Source organism: Strigops habroptila, chromosome 7 (genome assembly GCF_004027225.2).
Source record: "Strigops habroptila isolate Jane chromosome 7, bStrHab1.2.pri, whole genome shotgun sequence".
Taxonomy (NCBI): domain Eukaryota; kingdom Metazoa; phylum Chordata; class Aves; order Psittaciformes; family Psittacidae; genus Strigops; species Strigops habroptila.
In genome coordinates this window covers 40,149,697-40,173,697 of record NC_044283.2, presented here as the reverse complement: position 1 = coordinate 40,173,697, position 24,001 = coordinate 40,149,697, and the positions used below count along the sequence as shown (strand labels likewise).

Below are 24,001 nucleotides of genomic sequence, written 5' to 3'. Positions count from 1 at the left end.
GACTATGTTTAGAAGTTAAGCATCTTGATATACCGTGGAATCTGTTGATTTTTTTTTTTCTTAATTTTTCATACATTTGAGCAATTTTTTTCATTACTAAATCTTAGCACAATCACAGATCTGCTCCTCAGAATCATTACTTTGTAGGCATCATTCATATTTTCCTCAGATTGCTGCTGTGGTAGGAGCAGAATAACAGTAAAGTAATGAACATTGCAGGTGGAGATGGTCAAAGGCAGCACTAGTGATGTTTTCTGTAAAATGGAAGGCACAGTGGTTGCATACAAACCAACAGGGTCTTCATTTCTCCTCATGGAGTCAGACCTTCCCTCCACCAGCTTTCTCCGGGCATTTCTTTTCCAGTGTATGTATCTTTGTTCTACTTAAGAGAAATTAATCCGAGGAGGGATTCTGCCTCTTTTTCTGTGAGGTCAAACAGAACGTTTCTAACTCTCTGTTTCATGCCCGTACTCTGTGAGCAGTAAATACAATGCTAATGTTTCAGGTAACAGTTGGTATTTTCCCTGGTTTTAGACCCTGAGAATCTGTGGAAGTGACAGCATTATCTAAACCAGTTTGATCAAATAAACATTCTTTCCAGTTGATAGATTTGGAAACATGACACTGGGGGAGGGGTTGTTTGTTTCACATGGGGTTTTTTGTTGTTTTTTTAACAACGTGTAGTCTTACAGCCTTGCCTGTATCGTGGGAATAGCTACTTGTGAATTTACTACATTTTATTTGGACATCTGAAACATGGAAAGCAGCTCTGTGTCATTAGTACCTACTAATTCACCTTTAAATATCTTAAGTATTTTGTTGCAACAATCGTATGGTAACTGCTTCAGTTGAATAAAATATAGCTCATATCTCCAGTAAGCTCTAGGCACTTTGTAGTTACTAGCATTTTCAAGCTGTGACTGTGGTGGTGCTAGCTCAACAAGCTTTGGGAATAACCTTTTTCTCTATTAATGGGGCAGATGTGTTAAATTGATCTCTGTCCAGAGCATAGTGATATTAAACAAAAGAGAAGGGCTGGTGGAACGAAGTGCCTAGTTGGGTACTTAAGGGAATTACGAACACTTGTCAGTTATTTCTGAGGTAAAACTTAACTGGAGCAAGATTGTTGGGTGCTGTTCTTAATCTCAGTTCTTTCTTTCTTTACCTAAAGAAAACTCTAGGGTAGGTTGATGTGTTGGGCTCAAGTTAACTTTCAGTTTTTGTCCACAGTTAAGTCTGTAGGAGCTAGAATCTGGTCTTCACTGTTCATAGAAAAAACCAAATTATATCTGTATGAACAAAAGTGAGTATACTTACAGATTCTAGGCCAGCATATACACTGGCAAGTTTACAAGAGCATTTGTGAAACCAAAATTCATCCCATGAGAAGGATCTGGTCACTATTTAGTGAATATTTACATAACAAGAATATAAATCCTGCTACTGAAAGGTGTGGAGTCACCCAACCTGAAGTAATAGAATCTCTTTCCAAGTATAAAACCCATGTATTTTCAGCTATACATATATCCTTTTGAAAGTACTTTAAAAAAAAAAAATACAGTATTTTCATAAAGTAGACACTTTTCCTGAAAGTAGACTTTTTCTTAAAGTAGGTACCTTCAGTAATATTACCTTAATCACAAACAGAAAAAGTCTGACTCTACAGAACTGGTGAAAGAACATATCTCTAGATTTACAACTTTCTGGAAAATAATGGAAAATGGAAAAGAAAACATTTTTTTGAAGAGAAGATTGTCTAAAGTATGTTGTCAAATGTAATTAAGTAGCAGCTTTTATCATCCTACATATTTTGATTTAATTGCTGTTTCAATGATCTGTAGAACCTTAAACCCAAATCTTAGAGGAGATTCTGTGGGAGTCATGAGAATAGCAACATCAGAGAGAGATCTGCACTTTTTTCCCCTTTGAATCAGGGCTGCTGGTCTGTACTATGATTTGTCCATTGAATCCTATCTCAAATTGGACTGAAGCAAATATTTTAGTAACCCTCATGTTCCTGGAGTCAGTTAGCAATGAGGAAAGTTAGCAATGAGGAAAAGCCTCACTTCCCCATCTTTTTATCTTGTAGCTTTCAACAGTCTCCCAGTACAAATGTCAGCTTTCATTTTAGAGTAAACTGTATTTCTGTCCTGTGTAGACCAGACGTTTACTTTTCCCATTTCTGTAAGTTATGCCTGTCACAACTGTAACAAATGGAGAGAACTTAGAGAATGATTGGTGTGAAAATAGTGATACACAGGAAAAATTATCTTGATTAAGTCCAACATCAAACTGAGGGGAAAGGTCAGGGTGGTTTCTTGCTTCTAAGGGAGCTCACCTCATTTCTGTATGCTACCTATTCAGTCATACCTGGAGTTACCCTAAATCTCAGGAAAATGTATCTGAAGACAAGTACTTCTGTAACTGGAAAAATTCCAGCCAATATTAGGGTTTGCGTTCATTCCCAACCCCCAGTTTTCTTAAGCTATTGATCCTGTCCATTAGACCATCTTTGTTTAAAGTTTCTTGCTTTATTTTGTTGTACCTCTGTGGTTTAGTTCTTTTTCTAAATGGTATTTGCAGGTGCTTAAGAATGTTGTGAGATGACAAGTGAACTTAACTAGGAGGAACTTAGTACATACACCTTTCTGTTGAAAAGGGAGAGAGGCTGTTAGCAGCATTGCTTTGTAGCTTTTTTTTGTTTGCAGATGTTTTTCTTCAGAGGACTTAATTTATAACCTCCTTATTTCAAACCAGTCTGAATGCCATAGAAATGTCTGTGAATGTTGAAGCCAGGTGCAGTGCTTGATAGTTGTGGAGACCATAACATTTCATCAACTGGAGTAAAGGTTAATATTTTGGATATATTACCTTTCCTCTGTCCAGGGTAGGTTTTTCTTCACATGCTTTTGGCGGCTACCTGTTCTCAAGATTTCAGGACTCTGAGGACTGTGCCAGCCTTTTCTACATTCAGCAGCAGTCAGTGCTTTAGTGATTTCTTCTTCACTGTCAGTTGAAGTGAAGCGGGTAACAATCAGGAATGCAGATAAGATTACTGGTTGCAAAATAAGTAGTATGTTTTAAAATTGATATCCAACTATGTGGATGTCTTTTGAAAAGCAAATGACAATTATGTATCTGTGTTATGTATCTATGTATCTGCAGCATGAGGCAGCGGGATAACTTGCTCAGGTGGGGAAGGAACTGAATGGGAACATGAAAAAGCAGTAGTTCTTTAAAAGAATAAAAATGAATTTTTAAAGGTAAGCTTAAGAAAAATGAATTTTTGGTGGTAGGCGTGCGGTTTGTAGGTGAGTTGTTCTGTGTTATCTAGTCATTAAGAAGGCTCAGACTTGCTCAGAAATATGTATCATTCATGTCAGTCTTGATCCTATCCAATGTGGAAGCACGATTTATTAATTTTTTTCAACCATAGTTTTACCACCCTGGGTGGTAGAAATAATTGAACTTTTGTTACTTTTGTTTCATTTAGTGCAAGTCATCCTTAGTCAGGTCTGTGCCTCAGGCATTGCCTTAATTCAGATGAATGTAATGTCATAATGCTGAACAGAGCTGACTCCTCGTCCCTGCAGCGTGTATGACAAGATCAGACTAAAAGGTTTTTAGTATGCAGCTGCAGCTTCAAAGTTTGTGACCTATTACAGTGCTTGTAGTAACTTCTTCTTACAGTAAGTGAAAAATATATTAAGTGGGCAGGAATAAGCTGTATTTTTGGAAGGCTTTAGTTTTTAAGGAAAAATCAAGTTACTGTTCATTACCTCAGTACCAGAGAATTGATTTGGATTTCTGTGAAACTGAGCCATATTGGCTGCAAACAGGAATTTGTTCTTGGAAAGATAACAACAGCCAGCCTGTTGCCCTTGTTTACACTGTAAAAGGTACATAGGAAAAGAGGGAATCACATCCAGCATGCACTCTGTGTAATTAAAACATGAAAAGTACTGCTGGTTTGGCCTTCTTTCTAAACAAATGTTAGGGCAAATATTCAAAACTGAGGAGAGCCAAGCCGAGGTTGCAAAAATCTCTGCTGTCAAAAATTTCTGTGTGAATTAAGATGACTGAGTTTTGGCAATTCCATAGCGCCCTTTTTGACCAAAAGAATTCAGACTTGTGTTCTTTTATCTATGTCTGTATTCAGGCCCTCAGTAACGTGTGATGCATGTTTCAGAGGTGCCTAAAAATCTGTGTGAATTGTAGCCTGATTCTCAAAAGCTAATAGTTTCTTTGCACATTTGTGGTGCTGGTTGTGTGCTCGAGACTAATGGTATCAATATCTTGAAATATGTCTTCTCCAGCTATCTCCTGCTATCTTAATAATCACAACATACTCTGAAAATTGCAATAAGCAAAGAAGAAAAACATACAAATACATAAATGAATTGGCAGAACGTTTTGTTTGATATTCTCCCCGAGAAAAGGCGAAAAAAAACCTGCTGAGTCACTAAGGACTTAGTGCACAAATCTTAATGCATCCAGATAAGGGCATGTAAGATGGTGAAAAATATTTGCAAAAGCAGCTCAAGCAAGTTTGCTGCCAGGCTGTCTTGACAGACAAACCTTCTCTCAAGCTGAATGGATCTGTCCTTTAGGGGATAGACTTACCAAGGATCTTCTAGTCATTGCCTTTTAGCCATTTCGAAATTCATCTCAAGAATGTATGTCTTCAGAGCTAACTTGGTGGGGGATATGTGTGTGTGTGTGTATACATATGTACATATTTTAAAGTGTATGTATGTAGAGAAAGAAAGAGATTCTAAAGAGGGGGTAGAAATAGAGCATCTGCAGGAAGAATTGCGTTTTCATTGTGCACCTCTTCTTTTTTTGTTCCAATTTAAAATAGTCTGAAAGAGAGAAGTTTTCTAAAGGCATTTCAAGAACTTTAACTGATATTCATTTTTATCATTATGTTTTTAAACTTCCTTGCTTACATACTTATTTGTAAACATAAGTAAAGAGAAGAGAAGCTATTTTTCAGGCAAGTTGCCTTGACCAGGTCTTGGATGACACTTTGCACCCACTGTGCAAAGCTCACAATGCTCTGGCACATAATCAGAGATCTGGAAAGTTGTCAGGGAGACTGCCTCTCCTGTTAAAAGCTACCAGGGATCCCCAGGCCATTGCTGGAATATTTGCATGCCTTGTTCTTAAATAAAATTCCTTAGCTTCCCTACATGACTTGTTCCAGTGTTTAACTGTCGCTGTTGGAGGGTGGAGAAAGGATAGTTCTACATTGTTTACATTGTTTTTGTCTAAGCTAGGCCTGTTTTTCTTCTAGTTCTTGTCTACTTATCATCCTCAATGGAATGGAGAATCATTGAATGCTACCTATTTTTTGCTGGTTTATGATGGAGTCATCTCTCTATCTTCAGTCTCCTCATTTCCTGACTAAATAAACGGATTTTCTTTGTGCGTACGTGACATAACTTGTCACAAAAGCTGTGGTTTTAAAACCATCTGATGGGGTTTTGTTCTAAATTTGCTGTATTTTTCTTAAAGTGCAGTGGTAAAACTGGATCCAGTGTCCAACAGCAAGGAATAAAGGAAAGCAATGAAGTTTCACGGTTCATGCTAATGTGTCCTAGAATTAAATTTCTTTTCTTTTTGAAATAACGGTGTTATTGTCCAAATTTTAATCTCACAGATTCTTGAGATGCTTAATATGTTAGTGCTAATTTTACATTTATATGCTGTCATGTTTTGAATGTTTTTCCTGGGTTTCGTCATCATTAGACCACCTCTAGCCTAATTATGAAGATCATTGCAGTTGTTACCTGTAAATGAGTTGCAACCTCCACAAGTTCAGCATCAGCAGCCAATTTGAGAAACATGCTTTTTTATTTCATATTCCAGTTGCTAAGGTTGAAATACTACGTACTGAACTTAGTACACATAGACCTTTGAAAGACCTCATTGGTCTATATTCTTCCAGTGCGATAGGAAAAAAAAAATCCTTGATACTTTCTGAATAGCTTTTTCAGACTTTTCTGCAGCCATATAATAGAAATTTCAGCCAGACTCTGTTCTGCTGATTTACTGGAGAACTTACTGTAGCTCTTGAAGGCTTACTCTGAAGCTACAAACTGAACTGTATTAAAGCTACTTCTTTTTGCCTATCTGCATGCTCATGTGAGGTTTGATATGATCCTAATTTCATTTCCTTATTACCCTACATTATTTTGAAATGGACTGTAATACTGTTTTCTTACGTTGAGTGTGGATGTTGAACTTGCTGACCTGTAATTCTCTCAGTACTCCTTCCCTTTTAGAAATGGGTGTGTTTACTTTGGGGTTTTTGTTTTCACAGATAGCTGATAATGCTTCAGAAAATGCTTTCACTTGTTCCTTGAAATCCACTCCAGAGCACTTAGCCCATCCCCCTCTTTTCATGAACTGTTGTGACTTTCTTGGGTAAACTGTACGTTTTACCTTTACAGCCTATGGAGTGCCAAGCATAAGCAGGCCTTTTCCTGTTAAGACTCTTTTTATCATTCAAGTATGAAATCTGTAAGAATGTGAAATGAAAACTATTTCTTACTGTATCACTTGGAACTTTCAAGGTAGGATGCATGTCTCCATGAAAAGCTGGCACAGAGCTTCTTCAAGGTGAAGCCAGATTTGAAATATTCTGCCTTGAAGTTGGCCAGATTTTGTTTTGGGGGGTGTGTGTCCTTATCTGAAAAGTGATGAAATTCGGTTCTATGGCAGTGCTGGGCTGGGTGGGGTAAGAGGCTGGAAGGTGAAGGGAAAGACTGTGAGGAGAGAGGCAGATGCCACCTTTCCACTAGCCTTCCAGCAGCTGGTCCAAACTTCCTGAGGGACATTACCTTCTGATGCCCTCTTCCCACCTTCTCCTGTCCATTTTCCTTCCATATCTTCCCTTACATTTACTGTCCCCAAGTTTGAGTTACCAAAACATCTCTTCCTTGAAGAGACCTTAACCCTTCCTCTCAGCATTCTCTTGTCTCCCTGTAGATGGGATAGTTTTCCTGACTTCTTCCCCAAAACAGTGGAGGAGACTCTCTTACTTGTAACTGAGAAGATGCCCAGCTGAATGCTGAGGGAATTATTCTGCTGGTTAGTGAGATCTCCAGCTAGCAGCTGAATATTTCTAGGGTGAGAGAGGTTGTTCTCTGGCTTTTTGTGACATTAGGCAAATGTCTGCTCTTCTGCTGTGATTTAATGGGAAAATGCAATTCGTTTTACAAGAACTTCACCATTTTCCCATTTTAAATGTAGTTTCGGTAACAGAATATGAAATGTTTTAGGAATTTAGACATAAATGTTTCCAATTATTGTCTTCTCCTAATGTATTCACTTAATTCCTTTTTTGGCTTTTGACAGCATGTATGTATTGTTTCATTTTAACTAATGCTAAAAATTACCATTGAAAACACTTGCTGAAGAATGAAGTTTCTCTACCCATGTTACAGAAAATTAGTACCAAACAATATCCAAGAAAATTTGCTATCGCCATATAATTCTAGTTTAACATTTTGGTGCTGGTAATTAAACTATGAAGTTGTGTGTTGGAAACAAGTTTACCACTTACATGCTAGTCTGATTTTCTTTTTTTCCCTATCTCTGACATCTGTGAGTTTGTCTGTTTGTCTGGTTTGATTCCATATTTTGCATAAGTCATTCCCGTGTAATGGGCTGAGCCCTGTTTAGTTGATGAAGTGGAAAAAAAAAAACCAAAATGGAAAACCAACACTTATTGAATCAGTGTCGGTGTTTTAAATGATAATGTGTGACTTCGCTGGAGAAATGGGCTGTGCTACAAGTTTCACATACTGATAGAATGCTGGTTTCTTCACATCTGTGTAAGAGCAGCTGATCTCCAGTAGAAATGTTGGGCATTTCCAGCAAAAGAGCCATCATATGTGTTAAATATTAGTGCAGACTGGGGAAAAAACATTCCCTGGGCCATTCCAGAAAATAGGAGTGAAACATCCTGAAAGTACAATCATAACTTGTAGGCTGGCATGAGGCATAGCTCAGCCCTGTGAATGCAAACTGTGAAGTGGTTGCTACTCCATTGTGAATCCCTGATGCAGAAAACTGCTTTACAGGGATGATTTTCTTTTTTGCCAGTGTACAGAAACAATATTTACATGTTGCCTTCTGGGTATATGTTCACAGAGAGATGCAGAATAAACATGAAGTTATGCATTGTGTATTGCAAAGCTGTAACAAGGAATTAGTTAATAAATAATGTAGGAAATTAATTATTAACTACCTCGTCTCACATCTTTCTGATCTTTATCTATCTGGTACTCCATAGGAACCTAGTTTATCTTCCATCCAGTCTTATCTAGTCATGCTTTCTCTTTAGTTTTGCCTCTCACTTTGTTTTATTGCTCATCAGTTTCCCCTTTGAGTGTGTATGGTGTTTACAGCCACTGCTACACAGTCCTGAGCCCTATTCTAACTAATGCATGACTAAAGCTTAGCTTTAGCTTTGCTCTTAAACTAATGATTTCATCAGTGATGTGAGTTAGTAGGGAGAGCATAGTAAGTAAGATACCAGACCTTTAATTTCAAAGAAACAATGTCGTTTTCTTCACCAGTAGCAGTGGGTCCAGATAAATTCCTAAATACCAATGATTTCAGGAAAGCTTATGAATTTTCCTGTACTGTTTTGCAGGGGATTTCCCAAGAAAACAGGCAGAACTGCTAGGATAGCATCAGATGAAGAGATTCAAGGGTCAAAAGATGCTGTAATTCAGGATCTGGAAAGAAAACTTCGCTTCAAGGAAGACCTGTTGAACAACGGGCAACCGGTATAAAAACATAAAATATCCCAGGGAATGGGAGTGGGAATCACGGACAGTTTTCCAGATATGCTGCATAAAAAATAATTGTTGTAGATTATTTTTGTATTTTATGTGAGTATTATTAATGGCATTTCCAAAGCTGCATTTCCACAAGGAACGATAGTATACATTTTGACCTATCACGCCTCCTTTTGTTTGACAATTTCACTTGGACCTAATTCAGTAGAGGTCTCAAAGATGGCAAATTTGTGTAAGAAGCCTGCACAGTCTGTACCTTATGGGCTTTCTCAGCCTCAGAGGCTGCATGCTTTTGCCTGTTCATCACTGAGTGGCCAGTAAATATGTACATAGCTCTTGATCAGTCCAGGCTCATTCTACCTTTTGCTCAGCTCCTGGACAGTGGGGGGGAAGAGTAGGTGGTAAGTGGACATCAGAAGGGGACAAGACAGTTCATCATGAGAAACAACTCCTAAGGAATCAGGCATCATTAGATCATGCAGTTGTGGGGCTTTTTTTGACCAATAGACTAGAAGATAACCTATAGTACTAACAGACTTTAGCAGGAGTTAACAACCTGCTTGTGGAGTCAAGAAAGGAGGTAAAATGGGCATCTCAAACAGTTGAAATACACAGCCTCAAAGTTCTCCATTAATTTTTGTGCATTTTAAGATATGCATAAAAGGTAACACACCAAATTCTTCCTGCTCAAAGCTGATGAGAAGTAACTCTCCAAAGATTTGACTACAGTTATCAAGGCATTGATTTAAATGTCTTTGAAGCAGGAATCTCTTTTAAGAGGAAAGTAACTTTTTAAATATAGACTGTCAACCCTGTTTCGTCAATGAAATGTTTTCAAAAGCATCTCAATACCATGGGATACATTTATGTCACTGAAGGGTAGTGGGCTTTAGGTTTTCTGGACCATGCTCAGAAGTTTGATAGGTTTGCTACCTGTGTCCAAGATGTGGACTAAGGTGGTGTACTCCAAGACAGCTGATTGAACTACAGCTGATTGGCATGTTGCCTTCTGGGTATGCGTTCACAGAGAGATGCAGAATAAACATGAAGTTATGCATTGTGTATTGCAAAGCTGTAACAAGGAATTAGTTAATAAATAATGTAGGAAATTAATTATTAATTGCCTTGTCTTGTCCACAGCTGCTGGATTCTGGTTCTTAGTAAAGTCAGCAGAGTAAAGTAGGGAAAATGTTCGGAGTGACAAGTGCTTCTGTACTTACCTTCCTCCATTGACTGCACAGGGGTTGGCAGTTTTCTGTAGCAGTTGGGCAGAATCACTTTCATGGTGTGTAAGTTGATGTTTTTTTAGAGGAGGTGGGCTGAGCAAGACTGTCAATGCCTATTTTGGAAACTAAAAGAGATGTTTGGCCTGGACAAATGAATGGAATGTCCTGAGAAAGCCCACATGGCCTGAGGGGAAAAAAAAAAAAAACCTGTGATCAGATGATGTGGGAGCTTGGACCACGTAAACTCTGGTTTTGTGCTTGCCTTGAGGCCTTTGCCTTGCAGATTCCTGTCTTGGGTGATTCTGTCTGTGTAATCATGGCTATGGGCACTGGGAGTAGTCACAGGAAAAATTAAAGTGAAGAAGAGTTCATGACTTCCTCAGACATTTGTAACTGAGCCACATTGGTACCTAGTGTTCATGAGTTTCAGCCTGCTGGGCTAGCCACAATATGACGTATTTTAAAAGTTAGTTTAAATGAATTTTTTTAAGAATGGAAGTATTAAGTAGATGTCATGTTTTCCAGTTTCCATTCTTTCATTTTTCTGTTTAAATGAGGCATGTCACTGTGTAAAGAGTTTGCCTTTCAGTCACTGGCATTTTTTTGTGATGTTGATAAGAAAGTGTCTAAGGGTGTGATGTGTTATTGAATGTAGAAGAAAAGTAATAATGAAATAATTGAACTGCACACTTAGGGTTTTCTTTTAACTTCCTTTACCTTCTGAGCGTAAATCGTCTTTTATAAGCTGTCTCCTTAATTTCCCAAAGAATAAGAAGAAATAGAAACAAAACCCCTTAAAGAATATATTTTTCTACAAATCTGTCATATTTTTGATAAAACACTCAAATAAAGTAGTATCTCCTTAGCATTTTTGGCAGAGTTTTCTGCCGTGTGGTTCTAATGTAAAAATTAAGCAGAACGACTGGGAGTAAGATTGGGGATGATTTCACATGCACTTTTATGATGGCCATGCTGATTTAAGCAGTTCCTATTGCTCAATCCTGCCCAAGTTCCTGGCAAGAGCATGGATACAAATGGCAGAATCAGGGCAAGGGTTGCTTAAGCCGGAAGAGCCACTTGTAGTGCAAAAAAAATGCATTACAAACTGTGGTAGAAAACTGCCGTTAGAAATATACTGCTGCTCTCTTTTAGTAACATTACCTAAAGCATTGCTTACTAACTGCCTTGTGGTTCTTAATGAGAAATAAGAACTGTTTTTTCTTCTTTTCCCTCCCCCTTCTCCCCTTATTTTTTATTCAGAGATTAACGTATGAGGAAAAAATGGCTCGTCGATTGCTGGGAGCAGACAGTGCTGCAACTGTCTTCAATATACAAGAACCAGAAGAAGATCCTGCTATACAGGTGCCACAGAACTCTACAATTTCATAGGGAAAAAAAAAAAAATCCTTTCAATTTTTCTTTTTTATAGGCTCTGGTTGTCTTAAAAAAAAAAAAGTCCTACATAAGACAATAAATATACACCCGATAGGACAGTTCTGATTACAGGAGTCATATGTTCTATATCAGTGAAGTAAACTGGAGGATCACATGCCTATTACTCAGTTTTTCCATACGGTTGAGAGTTCTCAAATGTCTGCTCTCTGCTTTAAACTCTTCCTTTTATCCTATTCTGTCCTGACCTTTGCGTCTCTCAAGGAAAAAATACATCTACTATCTTAGAACCATCTTCTCTTTATTTGTGTAATCTGCACTTTTTGGATGCAGACCAAAAACACAACAGAAAGTCTGCTTGAAAGGGCAGTTACACATTCTCCATTGTTCAGATGCCAGAGTTGCCACTCAGAAATGTGTAGCATTTGTTTGCTTATGTTACCACATAAAGTATGTTCTGCTGATAAAAACTGCGAAACTGTCATGGATGCCTCTTGCTCTTCTTTCTGCTTCTTGATCTGTTTTTCTGCCCTTGCAGGAAGCTCGCTCTGTTGGTGCTTCTGTAGTGAGTCCTATGGATACTCAAAAGGTTAACATTTTCACCTTTTTCTGTCTTGCCTTTTTGTCCATTGATTGTTCGGGTTTTTTTCCTCTGTTGTCTTTGCCCTTTCCCTTCTACTATTCTTGGTTAATAATGAGAGATCACCTAGATTAGTAACTGTGGAGATGCGGGCTACACTCCCTTCGGGGTGTTGAAGTTGTTCCTAATTGTTGGAGCTCAGGCAGCTTAACTGCAGTAACGGCATGGTCCAGTATGCGGGTGTAATGTTAATATAAACTGATATTAATTGCTTTGCATCCAAATTAGCTGCTTTTTATATATACGATGTGTACTTCATGGTTTACTTTTATGGTAAACTCTCAGGGAATGAAGAAATTAAATTACGTGCAGTTTACAAAGGCTTTTTTCTTCCATTTCGTACTGTTGTTGAGGGTTATGATTAATTCTGTAACCAGTCAGTAGAAAGACTGCACATCATTCCCAGTCCAGAGGTAATGATAACAGGATGGGTATGTGGAATGAGGCTTCATATGAGACATGTGTTCTATCTTAAATAAAACAAGAGTCAGAGACAGTGGCCAAAGGTCATTTGCAAGGGTGCCTGGATTTCTGCTGACTGACAAGAGCCTTGACTCATTTATTATTGTATTTTTCTGCTTCTGAGCTTTCTTACATTCTGGCATTATCTTTGTTATCACTAAGATTCAAAGCAGAACTTTTGTACTGCAAAGTAGATAGAGTGAATAGTTCAAGAAAGTAAATAACTGTATGTCACAGTAATGTTTCCTTGTGTCTGAATAGCAAATTTAAACAAGCAGTAGTACCTTTTTACACCAGGTGAAGCTTTCCAGTCTTCTTTCTATATCCTGAATACCCTTATGATAGGTTTTGGTTTTAAGAAAGAAGTGATACTTTTGGCCAGACAAAGGGGACCATGACAACAGTAGTAAAGAGAGGCAACTATCATGGGCTTCCAGGGTTGCCATGTTTTCCTTTTTTCTTGTTTTTACAGACAACTGTAAACAAAATCATTTTAACCTTCTGGTGCAGCCTCCGGTACACTTCTATGCAAATAGCAGATGTGAACCATATGGTCTTCTGGCCATCTGGAAACAAAACCCACCCCAAATTTGCCTGTACCCTCAAGGAAATATTAGTGTGTTTCTTTTGTTTTTATGAACTGCTTCAGAATACTTTTATTCTTATAGGCTTTAAAAAAAAAAAAATGAAAAGAAAGCAACCAATGACTTTCCTTCTCCTTATAAATTAGACCTTAAGGTAACATGAAATACAATTTTTGCCTCATACCAGATGTCTTCATTGTTTCATAGGGAAGTTATTGGAGGCATGGATTATAGTATTTTTCTTCAACAAGATACAGTTTCCTTTTATATGTAAAACCTTAATGGATTGTCAAAGATCAGTAGAATAAAAAAACCCCAAAATATTAGGAACTCATCTCGCTGAGCAACATGTTGAAGGTGAACACTAATATGTACCTTTCTTGTTTGACAGGAGTATAAAGTCTCCAGCTTTGAGCAAAGATTGATCAGTGAAATTGAATATAGGCTGGAGAGATCTCCTGTGGAAGAATCGGACGATGAGGTGCAGCATGGAGATGAACCTATTGATAACAGTGTGTCACCGTATTTTGAGATAAAGCTGAAGCATTACAAGATCTTTGAGGGAATGCCAGTCACATTTACATGCAAAGTGGCAGGAAACCCGAAGCCAAAGGTAAGAAAAGAGGGTAAATATTTTTAGAAATGCTCTGAAGAGTTTTGTATTGGTAACTTACAGTCGGCCCCTGGACCTGAAGGGCCATGCTTACAGGAACAGGAGACATTCTCTCTTGATGAGGAAAATGCCTATGTGGTATGAACTGTCAAATCTCTTTTGACATCAGTGGAATTACTCAGATTTCTGCTAGTAAAAAATCCTACTATGAGGCTTCAGCTCTTAGTTTCTCCCTCCTGAGACTTCATCTCAAGTATTTTGCGTAGAAGTGTAATACTTCTGTCATTTTCAGAGTTACCCTATGCAGTGCAGTGCTAGAAATCCCCATGCAAGCTGGCACAGTAGCCCCAAAAGCAACCTCATCATGTTAACGTGGGTAATCAGCTCGAGCACAGCAGCATGCTAATGCAAAAATATGTTGCTTGTGGTTCAGGATCCAGCGTGGTAACTCTGCATTCTTTAGTGTTACCGAGTTTACATGTACACCCTGATCAGACTGAATTTTATTGAAAGTTAGAGGAAGGCATAATAAAATACCATAAGCTCCCATACATCCCAACAGCAAGATGAGACATGATGGTGGGGTTTTAATGATGAGCTTCTGAGGGAGGGTTGGGCTTGGAAAGCATTTCCTTTGAGTAGATGTAAAAGTACCAGTTGCATGATGTCAGTAGCCTGGAAGAATGCCTGCCTTTGGTAGGTTGTGTTTAACCATTTCACAAATTGCTTGACAATCAACTGACTCATCATACAGCAGCAAACAGCAGTAGCTGCTTCAATTTCTTTGCCAAAGCCAGTATCTTCTCCGTGAGGTCCTTGCAGCTCTTACAGTGACCTCTTGTGGATAGGGGCTCTCTTCCTCTCAGACAAGATCAAAGATGCCTTATCTCTTAGATAAGATCTTCACAGCAGCAGGCACATCCAAATCTCTCATCTAGCGTAAGTTTTACAGGTATTTAGGATTTTGAACACAGATAAATGTCTTTCCATGTTCAGTGATCTAGATGTGTGATACTGCATAAAGTGTAAAAAAAGAAAAATGGACTTTGTCAGGTAGCAGCAAAGAAAGAACAGAGAACTAGAGCTACATCTGCGTTAACAAGAAGCGTGGACCAGAAGAAGCAAATCTGTAGAATGAGATATCCATCCTGCCTGCATTTCAGGAGGTTTTACTTCAGGCTAGCTCCCATCTCATCCCACAGACTGAAGCAGATGCAGCACATTAGATGTGTTCTTGGAGCACATTTTCTGGCTTAGTTTCATCTGAAAGGAATCCAATTCTGTGCTCCAAGACCACAACATGATGTGAACCACTGCAAAGTAAGTGGGGCTGATCAGTATGCTGATAGCAAAAAAGCACTCCTGCTTCAAACTGAAGACACACACTGAGAAGATTAGCCCAGTCTGACTGAAACCAAACCTTTGATGTCCAGTATTGCTTTTGAGATGACTGCATAGGAGAGTCTGTTCTTTCCTTGGTGCTAGAGGTGCATTGTGCTGGAGAGGTACTCTTTTTGTCTGAGGCTTATGACTAAGTTGCTAGATGTGACCTACTATGAGTCAGCCTTAATCAACTGAGCCGTTCTGTGATTTTCACACTTTTCAATTAAGGTGTAGTTTCACAGTCATCTTAATCTGGTTTAAAACAGATGAAAGAGGATGTCTCCTTTCCCTCACTCGCCTTGTTTTGGGGTTAGGGATTGCACAGCAAAGAAACAACATTGTTAGTGCTTCCCCTAAAGCACAGCATTATAAAGGAGTATCTGATGTGGATGCACTCTGCTTCAGATGGGATGTTCTGTTTTTCTGCAGCGTGAAAGCACGCACATTAAGAAGTGATTTGCTCTTGCACCTGGGCCTGTGACCCTTTATTCCATTCACTTGCAGATGCTTCACGTGATTTGTTAAGTTGCTTGGGATGGAACCAATTTCAGTCCTGTTGGATGGCTACTTGTTAGCTGGGTTTTGCAAATGTCAAAGGCTCCATCTCCCGCTCATCTGCCAGAGCATGCCAAGATAGCAATTTTGCAACGCTCGATGGCTGAGGGCTGCCCTTCTGCTGTCATTTGTTGAAGCTGGAAGTGTTGCCCCTGAATAAATTCTTTTCTTTGGCAAATGAAAAGCTGGAAATAATTTACTAACTTGAAGCTCCTCCCTTCTAAGTGTTCTGTCAGCTCTGCCAAGGAATGGCTTTGGGAAGGGCTGTAGTGTTTCTAAAATCTGGCATTCATTACAAGGGATTTTTCTAAGCGGGGTTATTGGCTTGATTATTTTTTCCCCTGAACATGCCATGTAAATTGAATACTGATGTGCAAGTTGTCTTCATAAATGTGACTTTTAAAAGCTGAGTCTACTTTTGTTATAACCTTCAGTGTAATGCAAAACTATTTTCTCACTAAAATGAGAACCTGTGGTGAAACAGGAAGGATTGTGGAATTCTTGTTTTTAAGGGATTTTTCTCTTCAGAATTAGGACAACTTAAAAAGAAAGGTTAATTGAGATCTGAACGTTGCATAAAGCTCATGCTGCTCGCTCTTCACATGGCTGAATATAACTCTTATATCGCCTTTTGTCCTGTGTATTCATTGTATTTCTAGTCATTACATGATGGTTTCTGAAAATCTGGTGCAAATAAAAGCAATCCAGATGCACTGTGCAGTGCTTATGTAGTTTAATGGTACATTTATTGAAAGGTATCCTAGAAAGAAAATACTGCACTGCAAGGGCCATTGTCTCCAGCAGTGGTAGCGTTTTACTTATTAACTCCATGTCAGATAAAGGTAATAGTAAGAATTTACTGCTCATAAGTAAAACCTGGTGATGCCAATGCTTTTAAACATAGTGGGAATAGGTATTGGACAACATGTGCATAATGTTTGGATAGCTGGTTCAGTTAATATTTGCGTGTATTTCCATGTAATGATTCCTGGCATGCGTCCTGATATTTCTAAGTGCATTGTTATTGAATAATTACTACTTAATGCAGTAGATTTCCAAGCAACGTTATGACACATGTAAAGCATGCAAGTTAAAACTCATTTTTTGCAGCTATGTTGTTCCTAGCGCCCATTAGCATGTGTGTATAAGTGATCAAATATCTTTTGCATCTCCAGTAAGTGCTCTGTCAGCAGACGAGAAGACATGACTAAATCTTTTGTTAGCACCACAGAGTCTCTGCAAGGTTGCTGACAGACAAAATGGGAAATAAGTATAACCAGCTATTGAGGAAATGAAATCATTTCTAGTTACACATAATGCTTGTTAATATAAAAAACATACATGGTAATTAATTTTTAAGGGAAATTTCCACTCCTTCCCTCCAAAACATTCCCCATTGTCTTTTTGTGAATTTTAAAGTATGTCTTTAACTTCCCCCCACAAGTGAGTGAATTTAGTTTTGAAATGTTGGCATGTGTGGAGAACCCGGAGTGTTAAATGCTATCAGGAACAGTGCTTTGCTTTGTCACTTCATTTTAACTAGAAAGCCAGCACCCTTTCCTTACTGTAAGACCTAAATTCCCACTTCAAGAATTAGATTGAGGAAAATGTGTGTGTTTTCCTCAAGCTAAGTAGTCCCAGCAGTCATGCAAACAGGACAAATCCAGTTGTTGTACTTTGTACAAGTTGACCTTGTGAAAATCGTGTAGGTATCTGCACAAGTGACCTAGGAAGTGCTGAACACCACTGATGTTACAGAGTAATACAAGCTTCAGAAATGGCAAGTAAATAATGTTCTACTTAAATATGGGTTTGGGGAGCTGACAACAGCTTTCCTAGCAGAACATTTTTCATATATTTCTCTGTGTGTTTTCTTGCACACACCACGTTTTTCTTTTGATTCCAGCAGATTTCAGTTTGGGGGTTTATATTATCTTTAAAATATAGCAAGAAAACCCCAAACAAACCAAATCCTCAAGTTTTGAGGCATTAAAGAGAGATACATATTTTTTTGTGTAATTCATGGATTACTATAAAATATTATTCTGCATACATCATTTTCTTTGGCTCACTGAAAGTAGATCTTGGGTCAGCCAGAGACTGAATTTATGTATCAAAACTAATGGAAGAAAAGGCCTCTGATAGGTAACGTAACTGTTCTGTACGACTTGGAACTCTAGTGGTGTTGGCGTACAATTATTAATGGCTATCTGTGTGCTGACCTGCTTTGAAGTATTTCCCATGAGTTTGTAAAGCTGTCCATTTCTGTAGATGTCTGTCACAATGGGGTAACCTGTTGGTCCTAGTCATGTCATTACACTGAGCTGGCCCATGCAGGCACTGAGCCGCTCACTGCCAGTGCAAGCTGCTGAACCCCTCCTGGATTTTTGGTCCTGTCAGTGTAATGGATGTGAGACACAACTGGTTTCAACAGTGAGATCATGACTTCTATTTTATTCATCACTGGATTAATTATTTCCATAATTACATTTTTATTTTCTGAAGAGAGCAGAATATCATTCTTAAGTTCTTTCTGCAACTTCTTAGATTCAAGTGAAATAAAACCTTAAACTGAGTCCTCTTCTCTGAAATAGAACTTTCCTTAGTCATGACGCTTATTTTCAGCTCTTCGGACGTTTAGTGGCTGTTATGTCCTAGGGATGGGCATGGCCTTTATGCACCTGTAAGGTTCCTTGGTAAATGTTCGTGCTGTGTCCTTCTCTTTGAACCACTGCTGATCTGTAACTTGTCTTTTAGCGAAAGTGATTCATGGAGTGTGGTTCTACACTTCTACTGCGTCGATCTACCGGTTTGCTTTCCATGCTCACTGGTGTGGTTGTCAGCAGGTCAGATTCGTTAGCGCTATTGAGAAATGATGACAATGAGCACCCACCCTTATCAGCCGGGCCTTGTTTTCTCCTGCAGATTTATTGGTTTAAAGATGGGAAGCAAATTTCTAAACGAAGTGATCACTACCGAATTCAAAGAGAACCTGATGGAACTTGCTCACTGCATACTGCAGCCTCCACCCTGGATGATGATGGGAATTACACCATTATGGCTGCTAACCCCCAGGTAAATGAAGGTTTGGCTCCAGAGCAAACGTGCTTCTGGACATAAATCTTCAGAAAACGATCTCATCTTACATATGCATGGTTTAATTAAAATGATGAAGTCACCATAAAGTATGTATATAAGTTAGACTTCTGTTTTCATCTTGCATCAGTAGGGTGGGACCTTTCTATCTCCAAGAGATTAGCAACTCAACAGCAGGTTTTTTCCTATGGTTTGAGGTTTCAGAGGGGAGGGGCGCTGGGTTTTAATCACTCTTCCACCATTTCTTTCAGCTGATAACATCTCTGAAGCCTAACTGAGCATGGATAGCGTATGTACTATAAAGGGAGAAAAAAAATCCAGTTTACCAGCAGAAGTAACCTAATCCATAATTTCATTTTTCTTCTGTTGGCACTACTCACCAGCTGAGGCCGACTTTTGGAAGCGAGTGGGAGTGTATAACACCTCAACATGTTTACTTTAGGCAGTGATTGTAATTCTGTAAGGCAAAACATTCTAGCACTTACTATGGAGCAGGGAGGTCTCCTGTGTTGACCTCAAAGCCTTAAACAATGTTTTCCTGAAACATGGAGCTTTACTGAGTTTGTAATACTATTTATTCTTTGCAGACCCAGTACAAGAGCTGAGGTCTTCAACAGGAACCCCCAGGTGTGCTGGAAATGGCTAAACTTCCAGTTTAGGCATCCTAGTGAAGTAACTTTCAGTCTGCTTTTCCTACAGCACAGCAAGTGGAGGGGGAAGATTTGCAAGTGAGAAACTGAGGCAGGAACGTAACGTTAGGGATGTAACGATTTACTTTTTCTGTAGCACCAAGCATCTTGCCAAGATCAGGCCTGCAAGTAGAATCACACTGTAAAATAACAAACTGTATCTCTGAGACAGTTTAATCTAAGCAGGAGTGTTGTGCTCTGTTATGACTGTTGCTAGGTTACTTAGCATGACACTGCCATTTTGCCTTGCTCTCTTACTGTCAGTCCTATTCACACTGCAGCGAGCTTGAAAACCTATGGGCTTGTGCACGCAGACGATGCGCAAACCCCAGCTCAAGGCTGGATGCTACAAACCGCAGTGCTTAAATCCAAGTAGTTTGAATCTATTGTTCATGCATATAAGAATAACAGAAATAAAGAAATAATAATGAAATTGCATAAGGCCAAGGGCATTTTTCAAGCTGGGAGCTCTTAGACACAGATGACCATTGTGTTAGAACAATTGGTACCATTTAAATAGGGGAAATTCACAGGAGGTTTAAAAATGTTAGATAAATACGTACATACTCAAGGTAAGAAATGAATCCTGTTCGTCTTCCTGTAAGAGTTAGCACATGTGCAGAGTTTCCCTGTGCAGTGTTATGGTGTGAACCAAAATCTTGGAGAACTTGGTGAATAAACTGCCTTTGTGTTTGGGCACTGTCCTTTGCCCCCAAGTAGGTAGGCCTACTTTTGGCATTTGTTACTCTGGATAATGCTCATTCAGTAGCACAACAGTGACCTAGTTTATTGGTTCTGGTCACTGATGACACTAGTTTGTTCTTGGGCTTTTGGATGTACTAAAATGAGCTGGGTTTGTGTTGTTTCTAGTTTGGGGATTGAAAAAGCACTTTTGTTAAATGACAAAATCCTGCATCTGCTTTTTCCCCCCTCTTTGGAGAAGAATCAGAAGTGTCCTCCTCTGGCTCCCCTAAACAAAACATCTGTCTGTTTCACCAAGCCTATTCTGTTCTTTCTTTACAGTGTAATTCCCAAGCAAACTTACTTATCTCTTCTACTATTTGCTTGCTTTTGCTATGCGTTTAACAGTACAATGGAGGCAAAGAAGGGCTATGAGTTAATGCACTCGCCTTTCACACTCAAAGATCTGGATTCCAATTCTTTTAAGTCATCCTGAGTGGAAATAAGTTTGGCATGGTCTTCTGAATTCTAATGGAAAGTTGTCCACCTCTCAGAGCTATCACAAACTTCGGCAAATTTGGCAACCTTTCCTTAGGAAAAGTGAAATACGTAAATATAAGAGAGCCTCCACCAGGGTTCTGATGGCCCAGCAGATACTCACTAGGCTGTTGCTATGATTTGATCGTTGCTATTGGAGCCACCAAACCACAAAGCAAAAAGGCATATTCTTAGCAGATAGAAATTGATTTTGTTAAAGCAGAGGATTCAGTTAATTAAAGCTGCGCCAGTTTATGCCAACTCACGGTCTGGACTAGTCCAACAGGACTTACGTTTGCAAAATGGCTTGTTGGCAGACCTTGCGGATTGTTCGTGTCAGTGAACATGGTGGGCACCATTGCCTATGATGTAAAGTGCCACACCGTGGAATTGAGGTTCTTGCACACCACGGGGGTTTGCAGTAAAATTTGCCATATAACCTCATCCAGAGCAAACAGACCCCAGGCCCAGACAAACACAAACCCTGGCCTGGGCCCTTAGTTACCAGAAATCCCTTAACTGCTCACTTTCCGGGGACTGGATGGGCTCCAGTCAAGTCCCTTTTTAGCCTTTCTTTCTTTTCATCCCATTCTCTCCACTTCTTTGCACTACACACCCACAGGCCTTAGCCCAGGTTTGCCTTGTTTCCTAGGCAAATTACTTCCCACTCTTTGCTTCCTTCTCATTTATCCCATGACTTTTCCAAGAATCAGGTTTCCTACTTGTTCTTCCCTATCCAAATTCCTTACTGTCCTTTGTGTTTCCATTTGTGATGCCTTTGTGTATTGAAATTTACAGTAATTATCCTCAAAATGTGTGTTCATCACCTGCCAGAGAAAGATTAATATGCAGTGGTGCCTAAAATAGGAATGGATTTGTTCTGGATGTCTTCAGTGGTCTTGCAACACAAAAAAAACCCCTTTTGCTTAGAAACTGCCACAGGTCACGCACAATGGCTTATTTTCAGGCAAGTGTTCTTCTTGTGGACTAACTGGGTCATGGGAATGAAAGCGGGACATAGAGACTTCATTTCTAACAGCCCAGCAGTAACACAAAGGTCGTTGCCATTTGAAGGCCACTTGTGACCACAGTGAAATTGTTTTTTGATGGGCTTTGGCCTGTTGTTAGTGAACAGTGATCTGCAACCCCTGACCTACTGCGACAACAATACTTGTCACCATTATGCTGACAGACTTGAGTGTGGAACTCACAGCTTAGAGTGGAGCACACTGCAAAGCTGATGTGGCTGTTGCCTTACTGCTACCAGCCCCGGGGCAGAGACAGACATACATCTTCTGTACATTTACCAAACAGCTAGTTAAAAACTACTGTTTTTTAGAAGTTATTAAAATCATTACATTGCTATATAAAAGTATGTAGACTTTTACTATAGTATTATTTTTATACATAGCTTTGATATTTGCATCTATTGTGTATATTTATCAATACCTCCAGATGCTTTTACCCCTTACAGGGTGAACGCTTAGAGCCCTGGACATCAGCAGTTGGGGCATCAGGCAGAGCCGTCCCAACTTTGTTACCAGCAGTGCTTGTGTTGGACAACCTGTCTTCTAAAAACCAGAGTAAAACAAAACAGAGGACATAATATCACAGAGCCCATGCTCTAGTTATCATTCACTGAAAATAACCTGAGACAGCTGAATTGCCTCCAACACCCACCAGCGCAGCATGTGCTTCTGTGTGATTCCTGCCCCCAAGCCAGGCTCACGGTGTAGAGAGGGCACTTTACATACTCATACAGTTCATTTGGGTTTTCCATTTATGGGGTTTTCTAAGCTGTGCCTCCAGCAGTTGAAGTGGATCCATCCTCTTGGGAGGCAGCAGCTTTGTCACTACCCGCCAGCACTTACCAAGTGCCATTTTCACTATCTTGCACTAGTTGTCTTTCTGTCCACTTGCTGTATGCAGAGAAACCTCCAACCCATAGCAATAGCTGTTTTAAGGACTTTGTTGCCACAGGTACCAACCACCTTTTTACAAGAAAAACCTCCAGGTGGAACACTGTAACCAGGACTCTGTCACATTCACTGCTGTTCTACTCTGTTCTGGGTTAGACTGGAAGCTAATAAAATAGTTTAACATCGGAAGGTATCTTGACAAATGTTTGCCAATGACTTTGTGAAAGAAGAGACTGTCTTACAGGCTCTGTAACAGGTGGGCAGAAAAGATGAGAGCAGGTTGAACATTTATTAATAATTCGTGCTTTAAGTCTTCTCATGTTCCTTCTCTCCATCACTGTAACAGGGCAGAGTAAGTTGCACGGGCAGGCTGATGGTTCAAGCTGTAAATCAAAGAGGCCGCAGCCCATGGTCACCTTCCGGTCAGCCGCATATAAGAAGGTATTTGATGCCTTTTTCTTTCTTTCTTTTAATAATAACTTTTTGCAAAATTATTGTGGTAAGATAAAGAATGTGAAGGAAGAAGGTAAGTTAAAAGTATGACATTCAGGAAGAAATGGGACCTCTGCTGTCTTAAAATCTCTGCAAAGCTTGCACATCCAGAAGCCCAGGCAACCTCTGGAATGACAGCATGTTTATGTATCTTGAATTTTTACTGTCTCCTCCTCCTATCTTTGTGATGTGCACTGATTGCTCCTCATTGCAAATTGCACCATCAGCTGTTGGGAAGGACCTTGTCACTTCCTTAAAGGGTTCTTTTAAAACATCTCACCTGACTAGGATTCTAGCGGGAACCTCTGCTTTCTGCAGGTTTTAGTAAGTCTTCATTGAAAGAACCAGCAGAAATAACTGCATGCCAAGGAAGTTTATTAGATTTACATTAGAAATATTTTAGGATTTCAGTTCAGGTTCTTATAAGGAATTATGAGTCAGAAATGAAGTATTAAACTTATCTTTGGTGAGTTTACAATTATTCATATACGAAACTTTGGTTTATGGTTTTGAACCATATAAGGGAATTTTCACTTCAAATACTTTTTTTTCATTACCCAAAGCATTTATGAGGCTATTTAGCACAGCTTAGACATTGATAGACAATAAAAAAACATTTCATTTTGGGTACCCAAACAGAACTGCTTTCAGGGGAGTTCGAGGGCTCCAGTTCCGAATTCTGCCCTGATAAGGTGTGTTTCACTTATGGGTCACAATGGCCACAGAATCTCAGTGCTGCCTCACTGTAATACACAGAGTAGATGTAATTACACAGTCAGTGTGCCATAACAAAATGAGTTCCGTAACAGTTAGCATGGTGGTAGTATGTACTGTAGCACTGCTGCATGCAAACCAGGCTCTCTCCACCCTTCCCATAACTAGGCAACACTAGGAAGCGAGGTTGGTTGTTTAAAAGACC

At 39.3% G+C, this 24,001-nt stretch overlaps 1 protein-coding gene across 8 annotated transcripts in view; it reads left to right on the top strand.

Annotated features, from left to right (window-relative positions):
- The window catches only part of PALLD (palladin, cytoskeletal associated protein), a 145,097-nt gene that overhangs the window by 110,683 nt on the left and 10,413 nt on the right, over positions 1-24,001 (top strand). For 4 of the 8 annotated variants that reach the window (XM_030491854.2, XM_030491852.2, XM_030491856.2 and 1 more), the window contains 6 exons: positions 8,666-8,801; positions 11,300-11,401; positions 11,970-12,020; positions 13,509-13,730; positions 18,594-18,743; positions 22,937-23,031. In XM_030491854.2, the coding sequence (XP_030347714.1) occupies positions 8,666-8,801; positions 11,300-11,401; positions 11,970-12,020; positions 13,509-13,730; positions 18,594-18,743; positions 22,937-23,031 (756 nt within the window). Of the gene's footprint in view, positions 1-6,422; positions 7,135-8,665; positions 8,802-11,299; positions 11,402-11,969; positions 12,021-13,508; positions 13,731-18,593; positions 18,744-22,936; positions 23,032-24,001 lie in introns of those variants that run through there. The other 4 variants (XM_030491855.1, XM_030491853.1, XM_030491857.2 and 1 more) reach the window with 2 other exon arrangements.